At 38.6% G+C, this 21,806-nt stretch overlaps 1 protein-coding gene across 10 annotated transcripts in view; it reads left to right on the forward strand.

The window, feature by feature from the left end:
• RBMS3 (RNA binding motif single stranded interacting protein 3) overlaps positions 1–21,806 on the forward strand; it is a 609,095-nt gene that overhangs the window by 470,741 nt on the left and 116,548 nt on the right. For 5 of the 10 annotated variants that reach the window (XM_021386133.1, XM_021386140.1, XM_021386132.1 and 2 more), the window contains one exon: positions 215–259. The exons of the other annotated variants lie outside the window; for them this stretch is intronic. In XM_021386133.1, the coding sequence (XP_021241808.1) occupies positions 215–259 (45 nt within the window). The remainder of the gene's footprint in view (positions 1–214; positions 260–21,806) is intronic. 10 annotated transcript variants of the gene reach the window in all.

Below are 21,806 nucleotides of genomic sequence, written 5' to 3' on the forward strand. Positions count from 1 at the left end.
TATACACTCTTAAGCTATAGATGTCCAGTGTTTTGTGACTTCAGCTGAAATCAAGTGTTTCTTGGATCGTCTCCTTCCTTTCAAAGACAAGCCTTTAAAAGTCAGAAAATATTTGTTTTGATCCATACTATTCTTAGGAATTTCAAATGTGTCGTTTCTGATCGCTGAACAACAGAGGTTTCTCCATCTTTAGCTCCTTTCTTCTCTTTTCCAGAGTTATGTTTATGTAACCAGTTGTTCTTGCTGAGCTGCCATTCAGGTAAATGCTTCTGGTTTCATATCACACATTTCCATGTCTTGCTGTAAAGTTCCATTCCTGATTTCCTAGATTTTTTTAGAATTGAAGATTATATATTCTTTAATGACAAAGGGATATATTATAGGAAAAAAAAAATCCCCTATCCACTCAAACCCTCATCTCATTTCCATTTAGCTCAAACTCTCCCTTTTGCTATCATGGTACAGAATTAGACACCTATGCAGTAAAGTGCAGTAGATGGTATATATCTATTTCTTGGAGGAACATGAGTTGGGCTAATTTGCATTTCAGACATTAGGAGGTGTGTATCAGTGCTAAATCACATAGTTTGGGCTTTTCAGGGAATTTGTGTGAGAAAAGACTTAGTACCAAGTTTGTCTAAGACCTGGTTTTCCAGAAATACATAAAGATGTTGATGATGGGGAAGGTCTCAAAGACCTGATGTGGATCATATTTGTCTTGTTCTATTTATGCTGGTACTGGTCTGTAAGTCCTTAGGAAAAGAGCCATATATTTTTGAACTTAAATAACCTTATTATGAAATGCTGAGTTTTGTAATCTGGCTGTATAATAATGAGAAATTCTTTCATACATTTTTTTTTATTACTTTGCATCTGGAAGTAACAAAAACGCACAAGATCAATTTGTCTGCGGTATTGTAGTAATTCATGTAGTGATGTAGAAAACAGCATTACTGTGGCTTGGATTAAGATCTTTGGCTTTGTTTATAAGATTGAAGTTAGAGAACAATATGGCAAATAAATGAGAAAGGATCATTCTGGATTTTTTTTCTTTCTTTTTTTTTCTGTCACGGTATCACCTATCAAATCTTTCCTAATATTTCCAGAAGCCTTCAACATAAATGGAGAATTGCATTATTTTATCATTTGTAATACCTAGTGGTAATGAACTGTGTCACAGTTTATCTAAACTAATTTTAATATATACATTTTTCTTTTCACCTCAAAGTGAATTTTTGCTTTGAAGAGTGACTGTGCACATCTTCTGATTCAGCAAATCTCCTCCCCTTATATGCAAACACAGATGTTTCTGCTGATGAACAAAGAAGTCTTTTCTATACGATACCACTGTGTAACAAACACAACTGAGAGCAGGTGCACTGAATTCTGTCATGCTCATACGTCAGCCATAGAAGTGTTGACAAGTTTCTGGTGCAGGGACAGCGCTGTTCCTTGGATGCACTTGCAAAATCCAAGACCAGACAGACGAGTTGCGCAGGTGTTATAGCAGGCAAAATTTATGAGCCAGAAAGATTCACAGCTTGAATTTCAGATTGTATAGGTCTAAAGGGCTGGCAATTTAAAACAAAGCAAAACAAACAAATAAAAACATGCAAATCAGAGCATGAAACAATGTGGAACATTGTAAACTCATTTGTACATGATTCAGATTTCAGGGAGGAATTCTGTTTTCACATCAACTCTGGCCAGCAGTGGCAAAACTCCTCCTGTTTCTTCACCTTGGCATAACTCCTCCTGCATTACTTTATTAGTCCCTTCAGGACACTTCAAATGATGGAGTACATCTGCTTTGCAGGCCCTCCTGCTGCAGTAGAGTGTTGTCACACCTGTGCCAACTAAAATGCTAACTTCAGCAAGGGCATCAATCTAGCTGAGCACAGGCTAACACAGGCTAACCTCTTGAGCTAACAGTGCGTTATGCTCAATAATATCCAGAAGTCAGTTTGTGTTCCTTTCTTCTTTGTATTTTTTCTTTTTTTTTTCACCAAGGGGAATTATTTCCCTTTCAGCTCCTTTATAGAAAAATTATTTCTTGCCTCCTTCTTCCCTCACTCTCACTTTTCCACTAGCTTTCATGTCACATTAAACATGTTGAAATGTGAAGAATGGAGAAGTTTCAGTCAGAAGTTTCAGTCTGAACCTTTGCCCTGTAAATTCCTACTAACCTGAAAACAAAAGTTTTATTGAAGCTTAAAAATGTACAAGTATAAAATCTTTGATCTACTGCTGTGGACGTCCATATTTCAGCTAGAAGTGGAAGCCTCTGGGACTGTCCTTTTCAGTATCTCAATAAAACTGGGGCATCGATTTTTTTAGCCTATTTTGGAACACTACTGTAAATCAGTAAACATCTAGGTGATGTGCACCTGGTCCCTGCTGCTTGCACCGCCCAACAGGGACATGGATGCTTCTGTCTCTGAACACATTTGGGTGGCAGACAGCTTCACAGAGGTAGTTTTGCTCCATCAGCAGGGCTGTATGGAGGGTTTTATCCAAATTTTCTTGATAGAGCTTGCAGAGAAACTGGCTCAACGGAGAGAATACTTATCCAATCTTTCAAGTGCTTTTATGAACAGAAGTCACCCTGAAGATTCTTTCCATGTTCTTAAGTGTTTTGGTGGACACTTGGTACTTGTGCCTTTAGCGAGAGAGAGAAGAAATATATAACAAAATAGGATATGGCTGCCTTCCTGGTCTTGCCTTTCTGCCATTTTCCTTCCATCCCTCAAAAAATAAACCTTTCCTTTGCCATCAGAGGAGCATTGAGGACTCTGCTGCACAGCTCCCACCTCGAGAGCATGATGTGGCATGAAGTCTCTGAAGTAGCATTTAAAGATCTTTCCCTTTGTAATTCATTCAGATAAAAGAAGAAGAGCATTATCACAACAGCAGTTTCCATATGTTTTGAATACCAGGAGCCTCTTGCATAATTGAAGACCGTCTCTCCCTCTTTTCCTCCTCAAATGATGCTGCACAACAGAGAAAAGCAATTCAGCCTGAAACTGCTGAGAAAACAGAAGTGTAACATTTTATTTGATTTTTTTTTCCTAACAACAATAGCATTATGATGGTCAGCCATCTTTAGCAGCTGCAGAATCCCAATTTCTTGGCCATTTCTGTTAGTCTTTTTTGCTGAATGGAAGTGTTTGGTCATAATATCATAGAAAGGTCTTTCCCAGGTTCAATCACAGGAACTTTAAAGAGACAAAACAGCCTTCATTTTACTATGACTGCTTTTGTGTCTATGATGTGCCTGCAATTTGCCTACTACAATATGAGAAACATCAAGAGGGAGAGGAAAGGTGCTGGATGTCTGATTTTACATGCACCCTTTTTTGTTAAAGCTCATTAAAACAGTGTTTTGTATGTAGCATTTCTACCACCACCCTATAAATAATCATGGAGTATACAATATTTCTGGAGCTGCTACTGTTCAGCAAACAAGAAAGAAAACAAAAAATGAGAGAGGGGAAGAGAAAGTAATGCTTTAGCTTTGATTTCATTGGTAGGGTATAAAAATGTATTTTGCAAAGAGCAAGCTATGTAAGACTTTCATCTTCAAAAAATGCAAATTTTCACCCTTCCAAAAATGCTAACAAAAAATGTTGCAATTTTTATGGGTGCTCTTCACCTACAGTATTATCTTAATTAATACAATCAGCTTCTGCTATTAGGTTAGTGATTACACGTTGAATTGAATGAATATGAGCCTTAATTTTTGACTTTTTTTCTTCCTTCCTTCCTGCCTTCCTGCTTTCTTCCCTCCCTCCTTCCTTTCCTTCTTCCCTTCCTTCTTTCCTTCCTTCCTTCCTTTCTTTGTTTCTCTCTCTCTTTCTCTGTTTCTGTAAATACCATAATGTTGTGATTGAGTATAAAGTTTTGTAGTTCAGAACTGTTACTGACATCATTTTGATGTATAGTTCCTATTTGAGTTAAGAAAATACAACCCAGCAGCCTACTATATCCTTGTGTGAATTTCTATCTCCAAGCTCACCCGGTGCAGAAGCAGAAACACCTGCCTTATTGTCATTAAATATCCTAAATGCATTTTTTGTGATATGTTGTCGGACAGTTTTTCATTTATGTACAAATATATTTTGCCTGCCTCTAATTTCAACCAAATGCAGTGCTTTTGTGCATCTTGTGACTTGGGTGACTGGTTTTGATATTGTCTACTAGACATTTCACCCAAACTGGGATTTAGTGTCAGTGCTAAGAAAACAGAATACATACTTGGGACATTCGCAGTTTAAGATGAAAAAAATTAACAAAAGCGAGTGTGCCTCAATTTTAATTTTGAAGTTTTTTTCCAAGACTTTGTTTATTTACTCGTTTGTGGCAAGTGGGCTCCTTGCTAATGCTGCAGTATCTCTTCCTAATATAACACCATGGGCATTTTTAAAGTAGTTTAAGTAAGAGGTACCTCAGTGCCATTAAACTACATTGGTTGTTAGGTATTGAAGTATTTTAGGGGTAGATGAAACTGCTGACTCTTAGTATTTCCAAGTATGTTAAAATTAATAAATCAAACCAGACTGTCAGACCTGGGTAATAAAACTGTTTCTTTATACAACAAAAATGATTTGGAAGCTGAAAGCTTGTATTTGTCGCAAAAGAAAGATCAACTCAGAATCAGGAAGAAGACCCACCCATCCTTTAAATGGAGCATTTCAAAAAGATGTTAATTATATTGATTTTGATAGTGGGTTTTGTTCAGCAGATGTTTGTCTCCTAGGAAATACATGAGGACCACCAACGTACTTCAAACAGACCCCCAAAAAAGAGCAGTCACCACATAATGGCTTTCAGTCACCACTGGCAGAGCAGAATCAATGGCTAATTTGATACCTCATTACCATTTCTCATGCATCATATCCCATACCTAGCAGTGAACATGAAAACCTTTCTGCCTGATTGCTGCACGTCTTTTAATTAAAAAAACACACAAAACATTACATACATAATTATATTTATCATCGTGTTTCTAACCCTCTGCCGGAGAAGAGCAGTGTAGGAAGAGACTAGCACTAACTGCTGTAGAAAATGACATTGTAATCTAGCCTTTTTTCCAGGGATGTGATGAATCTGGAGCAGTCCGGTCTCAAACTGAAAACTGTAACAGAGCCCTGCAGAGGCACTGTGAAAGGCTGTAGCCAGCACAAGTGCATTTAATAAAATTCAATGTAGCTATCAAGACTTAGAAACAGCAAGCAGGAAATCAGAGCATCACACGCTGTTGACTATGGGTCCATCAGCAGTTGATGTACACCACTGAAAGCAGATGTAGTAGAGAATGATTATTCAGGGGAAGAGGCAATGCTAGGTTAGTTAGGATAGAAATCCTTACACCACGCCTCTGAGCAGAGAGATTTTTGTTATGGACCACAGTAGAAGCTCTATGGTGCACGCTTTCTGTGAGAGAGCAGCAGTGTTTAGAACTACCATAGATTTGTCCTTTGGTTTAATCCTTATTTTGTCACTTTCCAGTGGTTTTTTGCCTGCTTCTTTCCTAGCGTGAACAAGTTTAATCTGCGTGAGCAACTACTGGAAGAAGAGCTGATGGCATGCCTCTTTCCCTGTTGCTGAGCACCTTGTAGAGAGTGCTTCGATTGCTGAACTGGTTCCCTGTCGTTCTTCCCAGTTCCTGACAGCTTGGAACAGTGTGTCTCCCTCACAGCTAGCGTTGCCTTGCTGTCACCATCTTTTTTATGCCAACATTTCAAAGATTTCCTTCCTGGTTTTTGAGCCAACCTCAGCTGCACTGACCTTGTAAATACAGTCCTGCATCTGCACATCCTGTGCCTGCAGACCTAGATCAGACACCGTCTGCATCTTGTCAGTTCCCTGCTCCTGCAGGAAGGGTTTGCCTGCTGGTAGCACAGACTCCTCCAAACTGGATAGGCAGTGCCTCAGTTGGGTGTCAGTAACATGGACTTGGAGATGATCCTTTGCTGTCTCTTTCCCAGTGCAGTCCAAATTGCTTAATGTTTTGTGTTGTGACACATTAGACAGCAGAAACATTCTGTCATCTGATAACCTTGTCTAAACCTATATGACAGCTACTCGTCTTGCTTTGTCTGTTCTGCTTGGGCTTTTTGAGCTCTGATATGTGTCTAAGATATTGACTGAATATGCTTCGCATCGTTGATTTCTGTAGATTTAGATACAGGCTACCAACCTGGGAAGATCTGAGTTGTGGTCCAACATTTGAGGTCTGGTCATACCAGAATTGCTTGTAAGTCCATTTTTCAGCAACACTGATTCTATATATATAAATAGAGTCATACATATGTGTATACATATGTGATTTTTTTTTCCTAAGATGGTCGAGAAAGGCTTCTCAGTGCATGCTGAAATCACCCTTACTAAATTGCTTTATTTTTGTCCTGAGCAGCAATGGTCTCTCCCAACACTGAGTCTTGCATTCAGAGGGGTTTTGAACAATGGTTTTGAATCTTTGTCTTAAAAGTTTCATCATTCAAGATAGATCAAAATCAATTTTTCTGAATTGTTCAGGCAAGTTAAGAACTCCTCTGAATCACCAAATGTATAGTGGTATATCAGTGTCCACTTACGCTAAGAACAACTCTCTCCTTTTTCTACTTTGATAGCTTTGGACTTTTTTTTGTTGCTGTTGTTGTTCAATACTCTTATCCATTTCCATTTCCTTCAATGTCCTTAGTACTTGAGCATCTCACAGATGAATTACCTCACAGGCTATTGTAATGAGTAGTCTTTGGCCATTTTTTACAATAGAGAAAGTGAGACCAAGGACAGAAAGATTTACTTGGTCCCTCATAGCAAGTTTGGAGTGCTAAGAATAATAAAAGCAATTAGTGCGTACCTCTTCCGAATACTTTTTGAGACTAATAGATCATGAAGAAATGTGATTTTTAATCCCACATCTTAGTTCAAGCTCATTACCTCCTAAAGTCAGATTGTGTTTGTTTTCATGGGTTTTATTTTGTTTTTAGAGATTATCTATCTGTTCTTCTAGGTAATCACTTTTAAGGAATTAAGTTTCCTGACATTTTACTATTGTGTGCTGTTTTTTGAGACTGTTGCTGCCTGCATCTTCCATCTGGATACTGCTTTTAATTTGTTGGCATGTGCTTTTGTGCTGAAATACCTGTCTCTTGGAATTAGATCTCAGCTGAGCTGGATAGAGAGTTGAGCCATGAATGTTAACATTCACCCACATCAATCCTTTTTTACAGGCTTTAGCAACTGAGCTCAGCTCTTAGAAAAGTGCTCGTCTTCCCTTCAGAGGATATCCTTTTGCTCTTGTGGCACTTTAAAGGTCTGTCCCTAATATCTGCCAAAACCAAAATAACAATTCCTTAGGTATTTCCTGTTTTCTCTTGTTCAGAACTCTAAAGCATCTATCAACTTAAAACAGTTCCTCATCTTCCGTGCTAGCTTTTACAAGTTACGTCAGTCTTCAAAAACAGCCAGTTCTCAGCACATTCCTTTGCATTTGAGATCCTGATATATTTTTCTTCTGCTGTTTTTTTTTCTTCAATTTCTTTCTTTTTTTTCTGTGTGTTTAAGTTTTTTCACTGTTTGTTGCTTGTTTGGAAATCTCAAAGCTCCGCTCCAGACAAGAAGACAGCTTTTAAGATTCTGAGTCTCCTCCTTTGCCAAAATTAGAAACACGTTTAAGGCTTTTGTTAGATCCTGGTTTTAATTTCCTAGTTAATGACTTCCCCTATTTTCTTTCTTTTTTCCTTTTTTTCTTTTTTTTTCTTTTTCTTTTTGGCTATTTGCCATAAAATTGTGTGCTCATTTTCATGTGCAGCAAGTTGACAGAGTGCTGAGAATGTCTTTGGGCTGGTGAGCTAACAGACAGACGAGGCTGGGGAGCAGGCACTTAATGGCATCATAGCTGCTTTCCCATGGCTATTGCTGCCTGGTTGAGAGGAGGTTCTGATCTGTTCTGTGGTCTTTGTTATGATTATTAATTTTGTCAGTGTATGAAAATAAAAATGGCAAGTTTGGAGTCTCTGTACTGTAGACTGTAAGAAAGGTAGTTTTAACAGCCCACATAAAATGCTTTTTCCTTCCTTCTGAGACTCTCTCATTGTCAGAATCCAATACTCCTTGAGCAGATTCCTTCAGGTATTCCACATGAGAAGCGTTCAGTTTTTTAATACCTGATTTACTTATTTGAAGATATCTGACATTACATGAGATTGTGGCTTCAAGGAGTGATACAACAATATCCCGAAATCCCAACACGAGCACAATATAGCAACTGTAATACACAATTATAATACTGAAAGATGATACAAAGCTGATATATATACACCAGTATAATGTACAAACCCAATATAACACCAGTCTCTACATGCTCCTCCAACATGAAGAAAGAGGTTTTGTCCTAATTGGAGAGATCCCAAAACATGAATTGCATAAAAAACAGTCTGGAAATATTTAGATTGCCTGCATTGTGAGGCATTATTACTGTTTCCCAATAGTCTGTATTCTGCTGCTAAATTTATTTAAAGAAATATTGTACTTTTTTTCTGTGTTAAGTCATGGCTCTCATTTTAGCGAGAATTTCTGAAGGACAAATCTTATGCTTTCCTCAAATCAACCTCTGCAAGTTGTCAGGGGGAAGAGAAAAGCTTGCATAGTGCTCTGGGAGTTATTTGGAGATTCAGAGTCAAGGACTTTGGGGTAATTGTGCATGACATTTCAGATCTGAAATCAGCCTGCATTGGTGAGGGGGGCAGCTCCCTCGAAACATCTCCAAGGATCAAGGCTCTTTCTGGCTCCACTGAGAGTTTCAGATTTTAATGGGAATTAAATCTGATGTACTGTGTGCCATCAGCATGGGGCTGCCAGCTCAGCTGTGCAGGGACAGGGTGGCCTTGTGTGCACTGGTAGGAAGTTACACCGGGATATAAGGCTGCACGTGGCTAATATGGTATAAAATAACGTCACTGCTCATTTTTAAGGCAATTTGACTGACGTAAGGTAAAAGCAAAACCACTACAGTTAATTTCAATTTTCTATGGTCTAAAAGGGAGGGGGCAGCATCAAGATAAAACATGGCTAACAGACATGGCTAGTACAAACCATATGTACAAGAAGCTATGCTAACATGTGAAATACTTATAAAACCATTTCCATCAAGAGCAGGGACATCTTTCAAGCAGCAGCAGACAAAACACACGGAGTAGTGGACACTGTGCGTCCAATTTTCTGTGCTGTGGGGCCGGAGCCAGGGGTGTCTGATGAAATCTCATAATGAAACAGTCGAGTGCTTTGAGCAGTTGAACACAGTTCAGCAAAGCAGAGCTGAACTAATGTGAACTGCCTGTTTGCCAGTAAACAGATAATTGTACTCTGTTGTTTAATTGAATTTTCATGATATTAAAATATACTTTTGGTGAAGTCCGCCATGAAAAATGTGCTCTGCTTGTTGATCCTGTGTATCAGGAATAAAGATACTGGGCAGGAATGAGGAAGGGTGTCTGTCAGACACACAGATAATTCTTGAGGTTAAATTGTTATAAAAATAATGAAATTTCCACATATTATGGAATTTAGATTATTTTAGCCAGAGGGTTTTTGTTTCTGCTGCTCCTATTGGTAGTGATCTGTTCATAGTTGGAGCTAAGGAACATTATTGGGCCACAAAAAGTTTGTTTCTTTTTGCAAAGCAACCTTTCAGCTGCATCAATCATACACAATTTGCATTTCTTGGATAAAAGCCATTCTAATTGTTAAAGAACACTGTACTGGACAATGGGAGAGGGGTTTTTTCTGTTTTGCTTTTCTGCTGTTTTAACTCAAAGAATCCTTCTGATTCATGTTCTTTCTCACGAGGCTATCATTTCAAAGGCTCGGCATGCAAGTTATGTCATCATAACCTCCTCTGTTCTTCTTTACTTGATTCATGAACAATTTTCACATGGAGGAAAGGCTGAATATTCTCAGGAACATTCCTACTCTTTGCAAATAATTTTCTGATTGTCTGAGGCACTGAGGGCAAGGTTAATAATTTCTGTTTGTTGCTTCATTCACAGTCACTTTCCATTGGGCATTACAACCTCAGTCTTATTTATAATTCTGGGATTTGATCTCAAGCTGGGCAATCAGGAAATTAATACTTTTTCTATATATGCTGTACAGGCTGCAGTGGGAAATCAGGCATGCGTGACTCCCTCACAGCTCTTGGTGATGAAAGCTGCAGAAGCTATGCAGAGAATCTGTTGCTTGGTTTTTATATGTCCTTTTAATTTGGATGCCCAAATTTAAATACCTGAAAGGTAGTTTTCAAAGACAAAGTTTCACTGATCAAAAAAACAAACATAGAAGACTGGGGACTAGAAAAGCAAATAGAAGCTTTAGAGGATAGAAGTAGGAGGTGGAGGGTTTCTCATCATTTTCTAATTCCTTTCTTTGGTAAAGTACCTGAAAGAGAGGTAATTACGTTTCAGTGCTATTTCTGTCAGTATCAGGTGAAGGTGAAAAACATAGTCCAGAAATTTTTGGACCATAGGTCAACTGTCAGCCTTCAGAACCTATTGAAGATTATCATCTCACCACCATTTTACTTAGAAACGCTGTCCTGTGAGTTTGCTGTGAAGACTTTGTTCTCTGGCCTCATGGTCCACAAGAGGTTATACCATGGTTTGGACACATGCTGTCTCTAAGGTATCTGTGAAGTGCCTGGAATAATGCAATGGTTGTTCATAGAGTCCTGATTCAGATGCCATGAGCATATATTCTGCAGTAAAACCATGTCCTTGCATGGAAGTAACTCATCCCCCAAGTCAATTTTAAAGTTCCTTGTTCAATTTAAATATTTCATTACATTAATTTTTCAAAACAACAAAACAAACATTCATCAAGCGAAACTAAGCATGTCACCCTTGAATCTGTACATCTGTTGCTCTCCTGCTGCTTTCCTGCATAATTCATTTTAATACATTTAAAGTGTACCTCTCATTAAAATTCCTTACACATGTTTACATATGAAGTTTGCATTATAAGGGAGAAAAGGTGCTCCTCTTCAGCCATTTTTTCTCACTTAACATAAATGTATACACACAGTGTAGTCTATGAATCAGTTCTATTATCGGCCAAAAGAATATCTATCACTTGCTCAGATGCCATGAAGGAGTTCTCATAGGTTGGCTACAGTGCTGGAGAGGGTTCAAGTCAGGTGGTAGCTGGATGTGGTGACCTTTTAAAGTTGGTGACTCCATATTTCAGTTACACTGATGAAATCTGTTCTCTGAAATCCATCGTTGGTGTTTAGGATTATGTGTGATTTCTGTTTATAGTAATAATAAAGGGTAATAAGGTTATTAAAACCACTCATAGAGTGTTAGTATAACTTTTGATGAATCATAAGAGAAGTTTGTAACCACAGAAGAAAACTCAAAATGCTTTGAGAGGAAAAGGAGGCCCATATTTGAAAAGAAGAATACAAAATGATAATTTAAGGAAGTTCTTCTCAAGAATCATTCTTCAGGAATATAAGACATTTTATATAAGGGGATATATGGTTGTGTTTACTTGGTTTCCTTGGACTTTCACATTCAGTTTTTGACATATATCACTTAGAAACTTACTGGGGAGCATATGATATATTAAATTAAAACATAAAGTACATGGTGATTTTCTCCTTTATCCTTTTTCCTCAGTAAAAATGGTAATTGCAATATGCTTCCGTAAAAGTTTTTTGAAAGTTTACATGGGAAGCTCCTTTTTGCTTCCTAGATACAGTACAGCATCAGTCCCCAAGGAAGAGATTGAAGGCCATATATGAGCCCTTTAAAAAGATTAGGTCAGGTTTTTTGAGTCACTTTGGCTTCCTTGAAATTGAGTAACAGAAAATGCAGCTGTGAGGAGAAAATTGAGAGAGTTCCCTTCTGAGCAAAAGTTATTTTATTCAGATTACCTACTTCCAAATAGGCAAAGTAGGTTTGAATTCAGTATTATGCAGCACTATCAAACATAGGTTAAGAACTACTGGAAACAAGCTGAGCCCTGGGAGGTTGCAGGTCAGGGGCGGAGAGGCTAGCTTGCACTGGAAGTCTCTCTCCTTGCACTGCAGTCAGAGTTTGGTCTTTTCTACAGAATAGTGTGGGTGAGCACAATTTTCAGGCACAGGCTGTTGTGGGATGAATTAATCAATGTTCAGTGCTGAGAAAAAGAGGTTCGCATTGATGTTCAATCTGTTGCCTGTGCTAGCCCTGTTATGTGTTGCTGGTCCTTACAGTAATGCACCTGTATTATATGGCTTTTTTATCTGGTGTAATCCAAGCTTTCTTGAAAATATAAGAAATATTACACAATAAAAGAACAGAAAGGGCAGAGGTTGGAAGCTGACTGCAACAATTTGTCTTCAAAAGGTCTTAACAGTAGGAATGCCTTTGATATGAATTTCCTTGTCTGTGCTTTTCCTTTGCAGTCACATGTGCTGCAGGGTTTTGCATGAGGTGGGAGCAACACCATTTGTTTCAAAGCATTTCAGCTACTGGAAGAATGTTAAATTAAAAAAAGAGGAGTTGGGTTAAAAGGTTGATTTTTCCCAAGTAGATCCAGGTAATTTAATATGTATTCCTATAAGATTTATTATTTATTTCACAGATGTCTATGGTTTGCTTTCTTGAACTTTTATGTGTCGAATAGAATCACAGAATAACAGAATGGCTTGAGTTGGAAGTGACCTTAACAATCATCTGCTTTCAGCTTCCCTGCCGTGGACAGGGTTGCTGCCCACTAGATCAGACTACTCAGAGCCCCAGCCAACCTGGCCTTGAACGCCCCCAGGGATAGGGCATCCACAGCTTCTCTGGGCACTCTGTGTCAGTGCCTTGCCACTTACTGAGTGAAAAATTTCCTCCTAACATCTAATCTAAATCTCCCCTCTTTTAGTGTAAAGCCATTCCCTCTTGTCCTATCACTATGAGAACACGTAAAAAGTCTGTCTCCCTTCTGTTTATAAGCTCCTTTTAAGTCTTGGAAGGCTGCAGTGAGATCTCCCAGAACCTTCTCTTCTCCAGACTGAACAAGCCCAGCTGCCTCGACCTTTCTTCACAGGAGAAGTGCTCCAGCCCTCTGAAGATCTTCATGGCCCTCCTCTGGACCTGCTCCAACAGTTCCATTTCTTTTGTGTGCTGGAGCTCCCAGGCCTGCACGCAGTACTCCAGATGGGGCCTGATGAGGGCAGATTAGAGAGGGACATTCTCCTCCCTCTCTCTGCTGGCTACTTGCACTTCTCTTTCGATAAAGGATTTACTCCTTTGTCTTCAAAGAAAGCTTCCAAGGGAGATCTCATTTAATAATTCCTTAAACATCCTAAAATTAGCTTTCTTAAAGTTCAGGGTCCTGACTATGCTTTTTGCCAGGCCCTTATTCCTTGTGATCACAAACTGAGCAAGGGCATGGTCAGTAAAGGCCAGACTGCCTCCAACCGTAGCCTCTTTACTGAGATCCTCTGCATTGGTGAGCTCTAGGTCCAGTAACACTTCTCCTTTGGTCATTTTATCTAATAGCTGAACCAAGAAGTTATCCTCAGTGCACTCCAGGAGTCTCCTAGATTGCTTCCCAGCAGACGTCTGGGTGGTTGAAATCCCGCATCAGAATAAGAGCCTGCAAGTGTGACACTTGCAGCTGAAGAAAGACGGTCCTCATCCACAGGCTCCTTCTGGTCAGTCAGCCTGTAGTAGACACTGACCACCAGATGTCCTTTATATTTCTGGTCCCTGATTTTTACCCACAAGCTCTTGATCTGATCATGACTGTTTTTCAGAGGCAGCTCTTCGCAATCTATCAATCTCTTAACATAGTGGGCAACTCTCCCACCCTTCCTTCCCTGCCTATTTCTTCTGAAAAGCTTGTAGCCCTCGATCATCGTGCTTCAGTTACAGAACATTATCTAGAGCAGACTGGGCATTGGTCTCATTGAGTGGTGTCTGATTTGCCACAACAAGGAGCGGCTTTTGGCTGCTGTGCTCCCCTTTTCTGCCCCTTTTGGGCTTCCATGGCCCTGCTGAAAATGAAACTACAAAAGCTACCCGAGTTCTTCCTTTCTATTTATATAGGCTAGAAAAATAAAACAAAAATGGTTCTTATTCGGTAGTACAAACTGAACAGCTAATTAGTCGATGAGCTGAATGTTTCATGCTTTGTACTCTCACACTGCTCACTCCTCACTTCCATTTGTTCCGTTGCACTACCTTTATTTAATTTCATCTTAAATTATCTAATGCTTTAATCTTTTGATGTCAGAGACTGGATTTGTCTATGGTTTGGAAAGCTCCCAGAAAAATGAGGCCGGGAACCATCAAGTGCTACTGCAGCACAAGTAATGGTTGATTAGGCTAAGGTCAGGGCAGTGGCTTACTCCTGATCAAGAGAGAATTTCATGCTCCCTTGTATTAAACTTCAATGATGTGTAGCATACTTGAATCAATAAATAGCATTTTGCTGTTCATGCCCATTGGAAATAATACATGATGCTGCAAGTATTGATCAAAGAGCTCTACTCCGTTAATCCCTTTGCTTGTAGCAATGTTAAATATTTACAGATTCTCCTTAGTATCTATCCTGAAGTGTGTTTTCACCTTGCAAAAATGCTCAGCCTGTCTGCTTCATACGGCTTTTACAAATATTTTCTTATTTTTTCCTCCTCTTTTCAAGCACATATGTGACATAAAGCATTATACTGTGGTTGTACTGACCACTTTTAATGCTTTATTTCATTAACATGTTGAGAATGTATACACTGATTGGAATGATGTAGTAATTGTGAATTAAGCAGCAGAATGCCTCAGAGATAAAATCCATCAGTGCCTCATCTGCAAGTGGTTGACTTACAGTAAGGACAAAGAGAGACTAACACTGTGCAGCATGCTGCTGTATTGTGTGAAGGCAGATAACAAAGAAGGCATATTCATATCATGTTTATTTACCCAAATATTCATGAAATTATCTAAAAATTAACACTATAAATAAGTTATTTTCCCCTTAGCTGCTTATTTTGTTCATCTGTATTCTCATCAAGAAGTCCCTGAGTGGTTTGTAGTAGAAGATACAATGAATCCTGTAGGCTCTCTGTCTCCTGTGCTTGTTCATTGACCTCATGTAAATGTAATCATTTATCTTCAATTTTTTATACTAATGTATTGAAGGCAGACTTGATATTGTCAGACATGCAATGGAATACGCTCCAGGAAACCTTCCTTCCAGTGGTGAGGTGACAAATGAAAAAGAAAATAAAAATGGATTTTGCAATTTAAAGCATAGTGTGCTCAGGGAAGAATGCATAGCCAGCTATAATGTGATATGATTCATTTCTATATATGCAGGCAAGAATTTTACACAAAAGCTTTATGGGAGATGTACAGGATATTTAAAGTAACATGAAGACTTTTCTACATAATGGTGCTTTCTTAATCTATCACAAGCTTGAAAAAAGATTTAAGTACTTGTGTTTGCCCCACTATCTTTCAGTAAGATGTCACGTTATGCCTTATTCCATTACCTTTTTAATCATCCTTCAGACCTGGTTATATGTTTAAAGAAAAAGGTTGGCAAAGAGAGTAAAATTGCAAACATACTTCTTTCACTAAATCCCTAATGATCTTGTTCTTACCACATAAAGAAATTACATCTTAGGTATATACAAAGCAGGTGCAAAATAAGCCAGTCCTTTCAGTTAAAAATACTCCAAGACTTTAAATGATTTCCTCTTGTTTAGGTATTTTGTAATCAATGGCAGGGGAATTTTAATGAGTCGGTCTGCTACTGATACTCCATGAAGATTTGGGGCATGGTTTTTTCAGAGTTCAGGTTTCATCTGGACACAAACATAAAAATGGAATATCTCAGATCCGTAAAATGTACAGTCCTAAATATCAGCATTGGTGTTAGAAGAGACAGAACACTTTTTAAAAATCTAGGTTATTTTGTGTGGTGAAAGCTGTATGAAAATCCAGCTATTGCGGGTACTGAGTGGGGCCTGGGAGAGTTCAGCAGCTGATGGCACCACAGCATGGTAAACAGTGACTTACTTTCTTGCTCCTGACAATTTAAAGTTGTTCAAGTTTAGGATAGGTGCAGGGATGTTCTCTTTGGTCTGTCAAAGCTTTTCAAGGAAAAGATGTCTGGTTTTAGTCATCAGCATTTGGAGGAGTGTTTTCCAAATATTGACTATTTTAGCTTCTTGAGTTCCTTTAATATGAGGAAAATATCCCATTTTCCCCAGTAACGTGACTGGGGCATAAATGCAGCGAGGCACTTGTTGCTTCTGCAGATGAGTTGATTTGGCCGTCCTGCTCTCTCTGTGAAATGCATGGGGAACTGACGCCCCTACATTTCTGCAGACTGAATTGCAAACACAGTTTCTACATCGAGTGCTAACCCCCCAGAGTGATTGTGAAAGGCTCAGACAGAAACAGAACCCAGACCTCCAGGTTCCTAAACGTAGGCCTTAAGATTGAGACTAGAATAAATATTTGTTGTTTTCCTAATCTCTACCAACTGGCTCCCAAAATAGGTTATATATCTCAGTGCTATAAGAACTGACTTTAGGTTAAGTGATTGGATTCTGTGCTTTTTGGAACATTTCTGTTAAAAATGTATTTTTACTGGAGAATTTTTATTTGTGGCAGGCAGGTATGTCTGGTTATATGAATTATTGTTTTGTATTAAACTTTTGAGCTGATTTCTCATCATATATATGTAAATAAATTGCACCGCTATGTTGGGAAGCAAACTCCCAAGGTTTGCCCAGCAGTTATGTATCCTCAGGTATGTTGAGTGAATCATTACAAATAATGACTCCACACTCTCCATACGGGACTGGAAGTTCACTGTTAGGGAAGATACAACCACTTCTCGAATCATCCATGAGCACTCCTGGGTATACATCAGCCAAAGTGGTCACCACTGGGTGACAAAAGCTGCCTCTCCTCCATACATAGCAATGCATTTTTCTATGTAAATGATTGAAAAAGGATTTGAAGCTTGAAAAATTTCCTGAGATGTTTCCATTTCCAATGGAATTGATTAACAGTATGTGGAAGCACGCTGCAGAGCATGAAGCACAAGGGCATATTTTTTTTTTTTACGGTTTGGGAATACTTGCTTGATCAGAACTGTGTGATGAATGGCTCTGTCTTTTGTAGGTGGATGTTCAGCAGAGTGTATTTGCTGCAGTTGCTGTCATTCACAGCAAAAAGCTCTTTTGTACCTTGTAAGCCCATGTGGCTTGACAGAGGTAGTTTTGTGTCAGTGCTGAGTGATTGCATGCTTTCTGGGTCATTCATGTTAACATTTTGATTACAGTGGTGAGTTACAGAGGATGAGCTGCAGAGACTGATGCTACACTGGAACACACTAACTTAGATGAAGTAAAAGCATTTAACTAACTACTAAGTTTTGAGAAAAAGTGAATCACTTAAAGAGATACTCCTTAAAGAAACTGTGTTCCGGTGTTGTTTTCAGCTGATGTCCTTCAGAGTTTGCTGTGTTTTACAGTAGACATGATCTAGAGAAGCCTGCATGAAATACTAAGGTAAGTTCAGTGAAAATAAGGTACGAGACCTTCTGTGTGCTCAGTTTCCCCAATCATTCTGTCATGTATTGTGAAAAAAATACTTGATTCTGGAGAGCTTGCAAATGAAAACTTGTGTAGAAGAGCGAGGGACATAATCCTGCATGGATGAAAGCACTCTGCATTATAACCAGCTCTGTTCTGCTACTTCACCACCACCAGCAGACAAAAGACAAGAGTAAGTGAGCTGTTGTTAAGCCTAAATGTTATGTTTTCATTCTTTTTCTGCCAAGAGCACTTCAAACTAAGTGAACATCTGTACATTAGGCATGAGAATCCTACTCAGTTTGGAATTTTTACATCCCAGTGCATCTATGTGCTGACTGAGGATCCATGCAGGAAGGCAACTGTTGCTGCTCTTTGCTGGGCAGCATACAGGGCTGCACGATCTGGCTCTAAATGCAATTAATTTGATGTTCCTTTAGAAAGCAACAACAAGTAAAACTGCAGGCTTTCAGTGAGTTGTGTATAGCCCCAAATAAATCTTCTACCAGTCACACGGTGCAAACTCACCTTCCTTGAACTTGATTTTTAAGACTCTTATCTACCCTGGGAATCTCTGCTGCTCATTCCCTGCCCCTTCTATGCATAGAAGTTTCATTGATCTCAACAGGATTTCTTTGTGCTAGGCACCATCAGTATATTCAGCAGAGATCTGTGGTGCTACTAAAAGATGCACAGTGCCTGTTGGAGATAAAATATCCATCGAAAGATTTCCCACCAAGAACATGTAGCTAGCTTTTTACATGGAGAGTGGCACTGAGCTGAATTTATGTAAAGGGTAATTTGTTTCATAACATTTTCAAGCTTCATTCATCTGTGCCTCTGTGAATAGTCCACATCCCCCTCTGCTTCCTTCAGGTGTTCAGTATTTGCTCAGATGGGTATCTGTGGCTATGGATCATACGTGTATGTAGTGCAGTGTGTTGAAAACAATGTGGAGGAGGAAGGGATATTCTGATAGTGCTTTAGTATTTATGGACACCATTTCTTTTCTGGAGGCACTGTATTCTGAAGGCAGTACTGGGTATTGGATTGACTTGCAGCTGCTATATACTCACTCTTGAATTGTCCCCATACTGCCATGTGGGAGCTTTTAGGATTAGCTTTTCACAGTGTAAGTAGGGAGTCATTATTATAAACAGAAAAAAATAAAAATAGTTCTTTTTAGTATGTAAACTGGAGAATAATAAATGGCTCTCTGTTATTATTATCTCAGCCAACTAATCCCTGTCATACTCTGCACTGACTGAAGTGATCTGATCATTTTACCTTGAGGAGGGTCAGAGTTAAGGGAGAAGCCATTCTCTTTCCATTGTCCTTGTCCATGTACACAAAACTTTTAATAAAGCAAGGTCAGAGGAACTGTTAGGGATCTCTTCCTTGTTTTGGTGTTATTCTTCCACTCTGTTCTTATACAGACTTTAGCTCTCATTAGGCTCTTTTTTTAATTTAAATTGTTTTTATCTCATGTTGCCAACAAATCAATCAGAGGAGCCATCCCTATGAATACAGAACATCTATGGAGGCCAACATTGATTTCTCTGCAGCTGCTTCTTATTATAAAGTTCCCTAGTGTGAGGAAGACGCTAAATAGAAGCTAATAGACATTACATCTCACATGCATTTTCACATTCTAATAAATATAGTTTTGGGATTTTTTTTCCCTCTATAAAAAATTCAGCTATTCTTGCTTGGAAAAGGTTAAAAATATATTTCTGCTATTCTTTCTTTTCCGTTAGAAACTTGCACAGGTATTGTGAGTCATTATTCACCCTGATCAACAAAGAATGTTGTTGCCTTGCAATGACTTTTTGCATGGTAGAAATATTTATATTTCCTGCTGTGTTAATTGGTGTTACTAGTAAAGTTTAGAAGAGAAATATTTCTCAGCTACCAAGAAGTTACTTGCTAGACAGTCTGATTAGTGAAGAGAGTGAAAGTCAGCCAAATTATTTTAATAGGATTTTTAGCTTTTCCAGAGGAAAAAAAAAAATGCAGAACAAAAATAGACCACTTAGAAACCTGCCACTTTTCTCTATTAACACTTCGCTGTCTGTTGTGCATAAATGTCTGAACTACCATGAAATCAATCATCAGCATGGTCAAAGGCAGCTGCATGAAAATAAACAAACCCAATATAACAGAACTGGGCATAGATTTCCCTTGTTGACAGGGGAGGTGGTCTAATCCTCTTATGTTATCATAGAAAGGAGTCTCAAATCAAACATCTAAAAAGCCAGTCCCATTCCATTGTATTTTTGCTGCTTTTCCCGAAGAGCACTCCTTGGTTGGGTGCTCTACGTATGGTATTTGTTACCAGCAGTTGTTTGGCTGAGCATCTCCTTTCGCTCCAATAGCTACACTTTCCCTCTCCACTTCTGCTGGCTGTTTGCCAGAGATCCCCATTATTGCAGTCCCAATGAGCATTGCTAGTTCAAACTTTATGGAAATAGGGTAAATGCACCAGTCATCCATGGAGGAGGGCAGTTTGCTCAAAACCTTTGCCCATGGCAGCTGAAATTCTTGCTGCAGCTTCCTCCCTGGCATCTGTTTCAATTCAAAAAGGGGTCAGAGTAGGCTCCTGAATGCATCAGGAGCTTCAAACAAGCTTTCAAACAAGCTCTTGTGCTGAATGTAATTAGTTACCTTTGTTAGACACAAGGATCAAGCCTGCTGGGTCTAAAAATCTGTTTGGAAGTTTTAGAAGTTTGTTGGTTTTTTTTTTAATTCCACCTTAACACTACCATGTGGCTAATTCTCTAAATGTACTGCGTATAGGCTGTGGCCTTCTGCTTTTAATCCTTGTGTATGTTGGACCTTTACAGCCTTAGAATTTAAACATAAATTTCTTCTAGGAGAAACAAATCAAATACTGAAAGTACATTAATATGTATTATTCTGAAAATTCTTGGTGGAAAAAATTGAAAGCTTCAGTGCTGCTTTTTTCAGCACTGCCTGATCCAGAGACATTTAAATCCATTTTGATTTTAAATTGAGTTTCTTTCCAAATTGTGGGCAAGGCCAGCAGTCATCTCTATTTCTCAGCATTTTCACTGAAAGTAACTGCTGTGCTGGACTGATGTGAAAGTATAAAAAGTAAATGACAAAAGGAAGCAAGGGATTGACTGTTCTGAAGAAGATAGGAACAGAGTTCGGGATGGGGATCAAACATGAATGTTTTCTGTAGGTTGAGAAAATTTGACAATGACAATTTTTGTTATTTTTTTTTCACCCACTCATATGGTGAGGATTGTTTACGCAGTACTAAAGAGACTAGTCAAAAAGATAGAGATACTGGCATCTTGATCGAAATCTTTTTTAAAAAAAATTTTAATTAGGTTCCATTCACTGTTTTGCACAGAAAGAGGCTGAAATGAATCTTTCACCCTCAGCTCTCATTCACATTCATCCATCACTGTGTCAGAAATAAGACCTGTTAAACTAAGGGATAAATTAATCTAACAGTAGCACAACCCAAACAAAGAAGAGAATGTCCTTGTGCATAAGCAGCTTCAGATACTACAGAAAGCTGATACTCCTACATATACAGATTCTCATCCACGTAGAGATGCCCATGTGTACGTGCACATTTTTTTTATATGTACATACATATTTTTAATACATGAAATCAAAGTTTGATTTCTTTTTGGTTTTGGAAAATGAATTCTGTTTACAGTATGACCACTTAACACAGTAACAGCAATGTAACGTACCCTTAGCGTTCATATAAAACAATGACATCAACTACTGCCATGTCATCAGCAAGCAGCCAGCAAACTCTGTTTTTCTTAATCAGTATCACTAAACTCCATGTGTAAAGTGCTGTTTCCTGCTTCTGTAGCTGATGCTATGATTTAGCTGTCCTTTTTTCTTTTCTGCCTTTTTTTAACATGTTCGGCATATTAAGTATATTGCTTACTTAGCACTGCTGACAGCCAGACAGATGAGAAAATAATAAATCTCACTCCATTTTGGTGAGCAGCTCTGTAAGTAACAATTCTAATCTTCAGGTTCAAGAGACTGAATTTAGTCACCAGGCTGAATGTAGAAGCCTACATCCCACTACATCACCTATCTCCTCTTACAGTTAACAGAAGGAAAAAACGTTTCCAAGTGGTGTTTCATCTTGTCATGGAACAGATGTCTAAAGCTGATAGATGTCTCAAGTCATAAGTCTGCTCTTTTATTTCTCAGTTGTGTA

Source organism: Numida meleagris, chromosome 2, assembly GCF_002078875.1.
Source record: "Numida meleagris isolate 19003 breed g44 Domestic line chromosome 2, NumMel1.0, whole genome shotgun sequence".
Taxonomy (NCBI): domain Eukaryota; kingdom Metazoa; phylum Chordata; class Aves; order Galliformes; family Numididae; genus Numida; species Numida meleagris.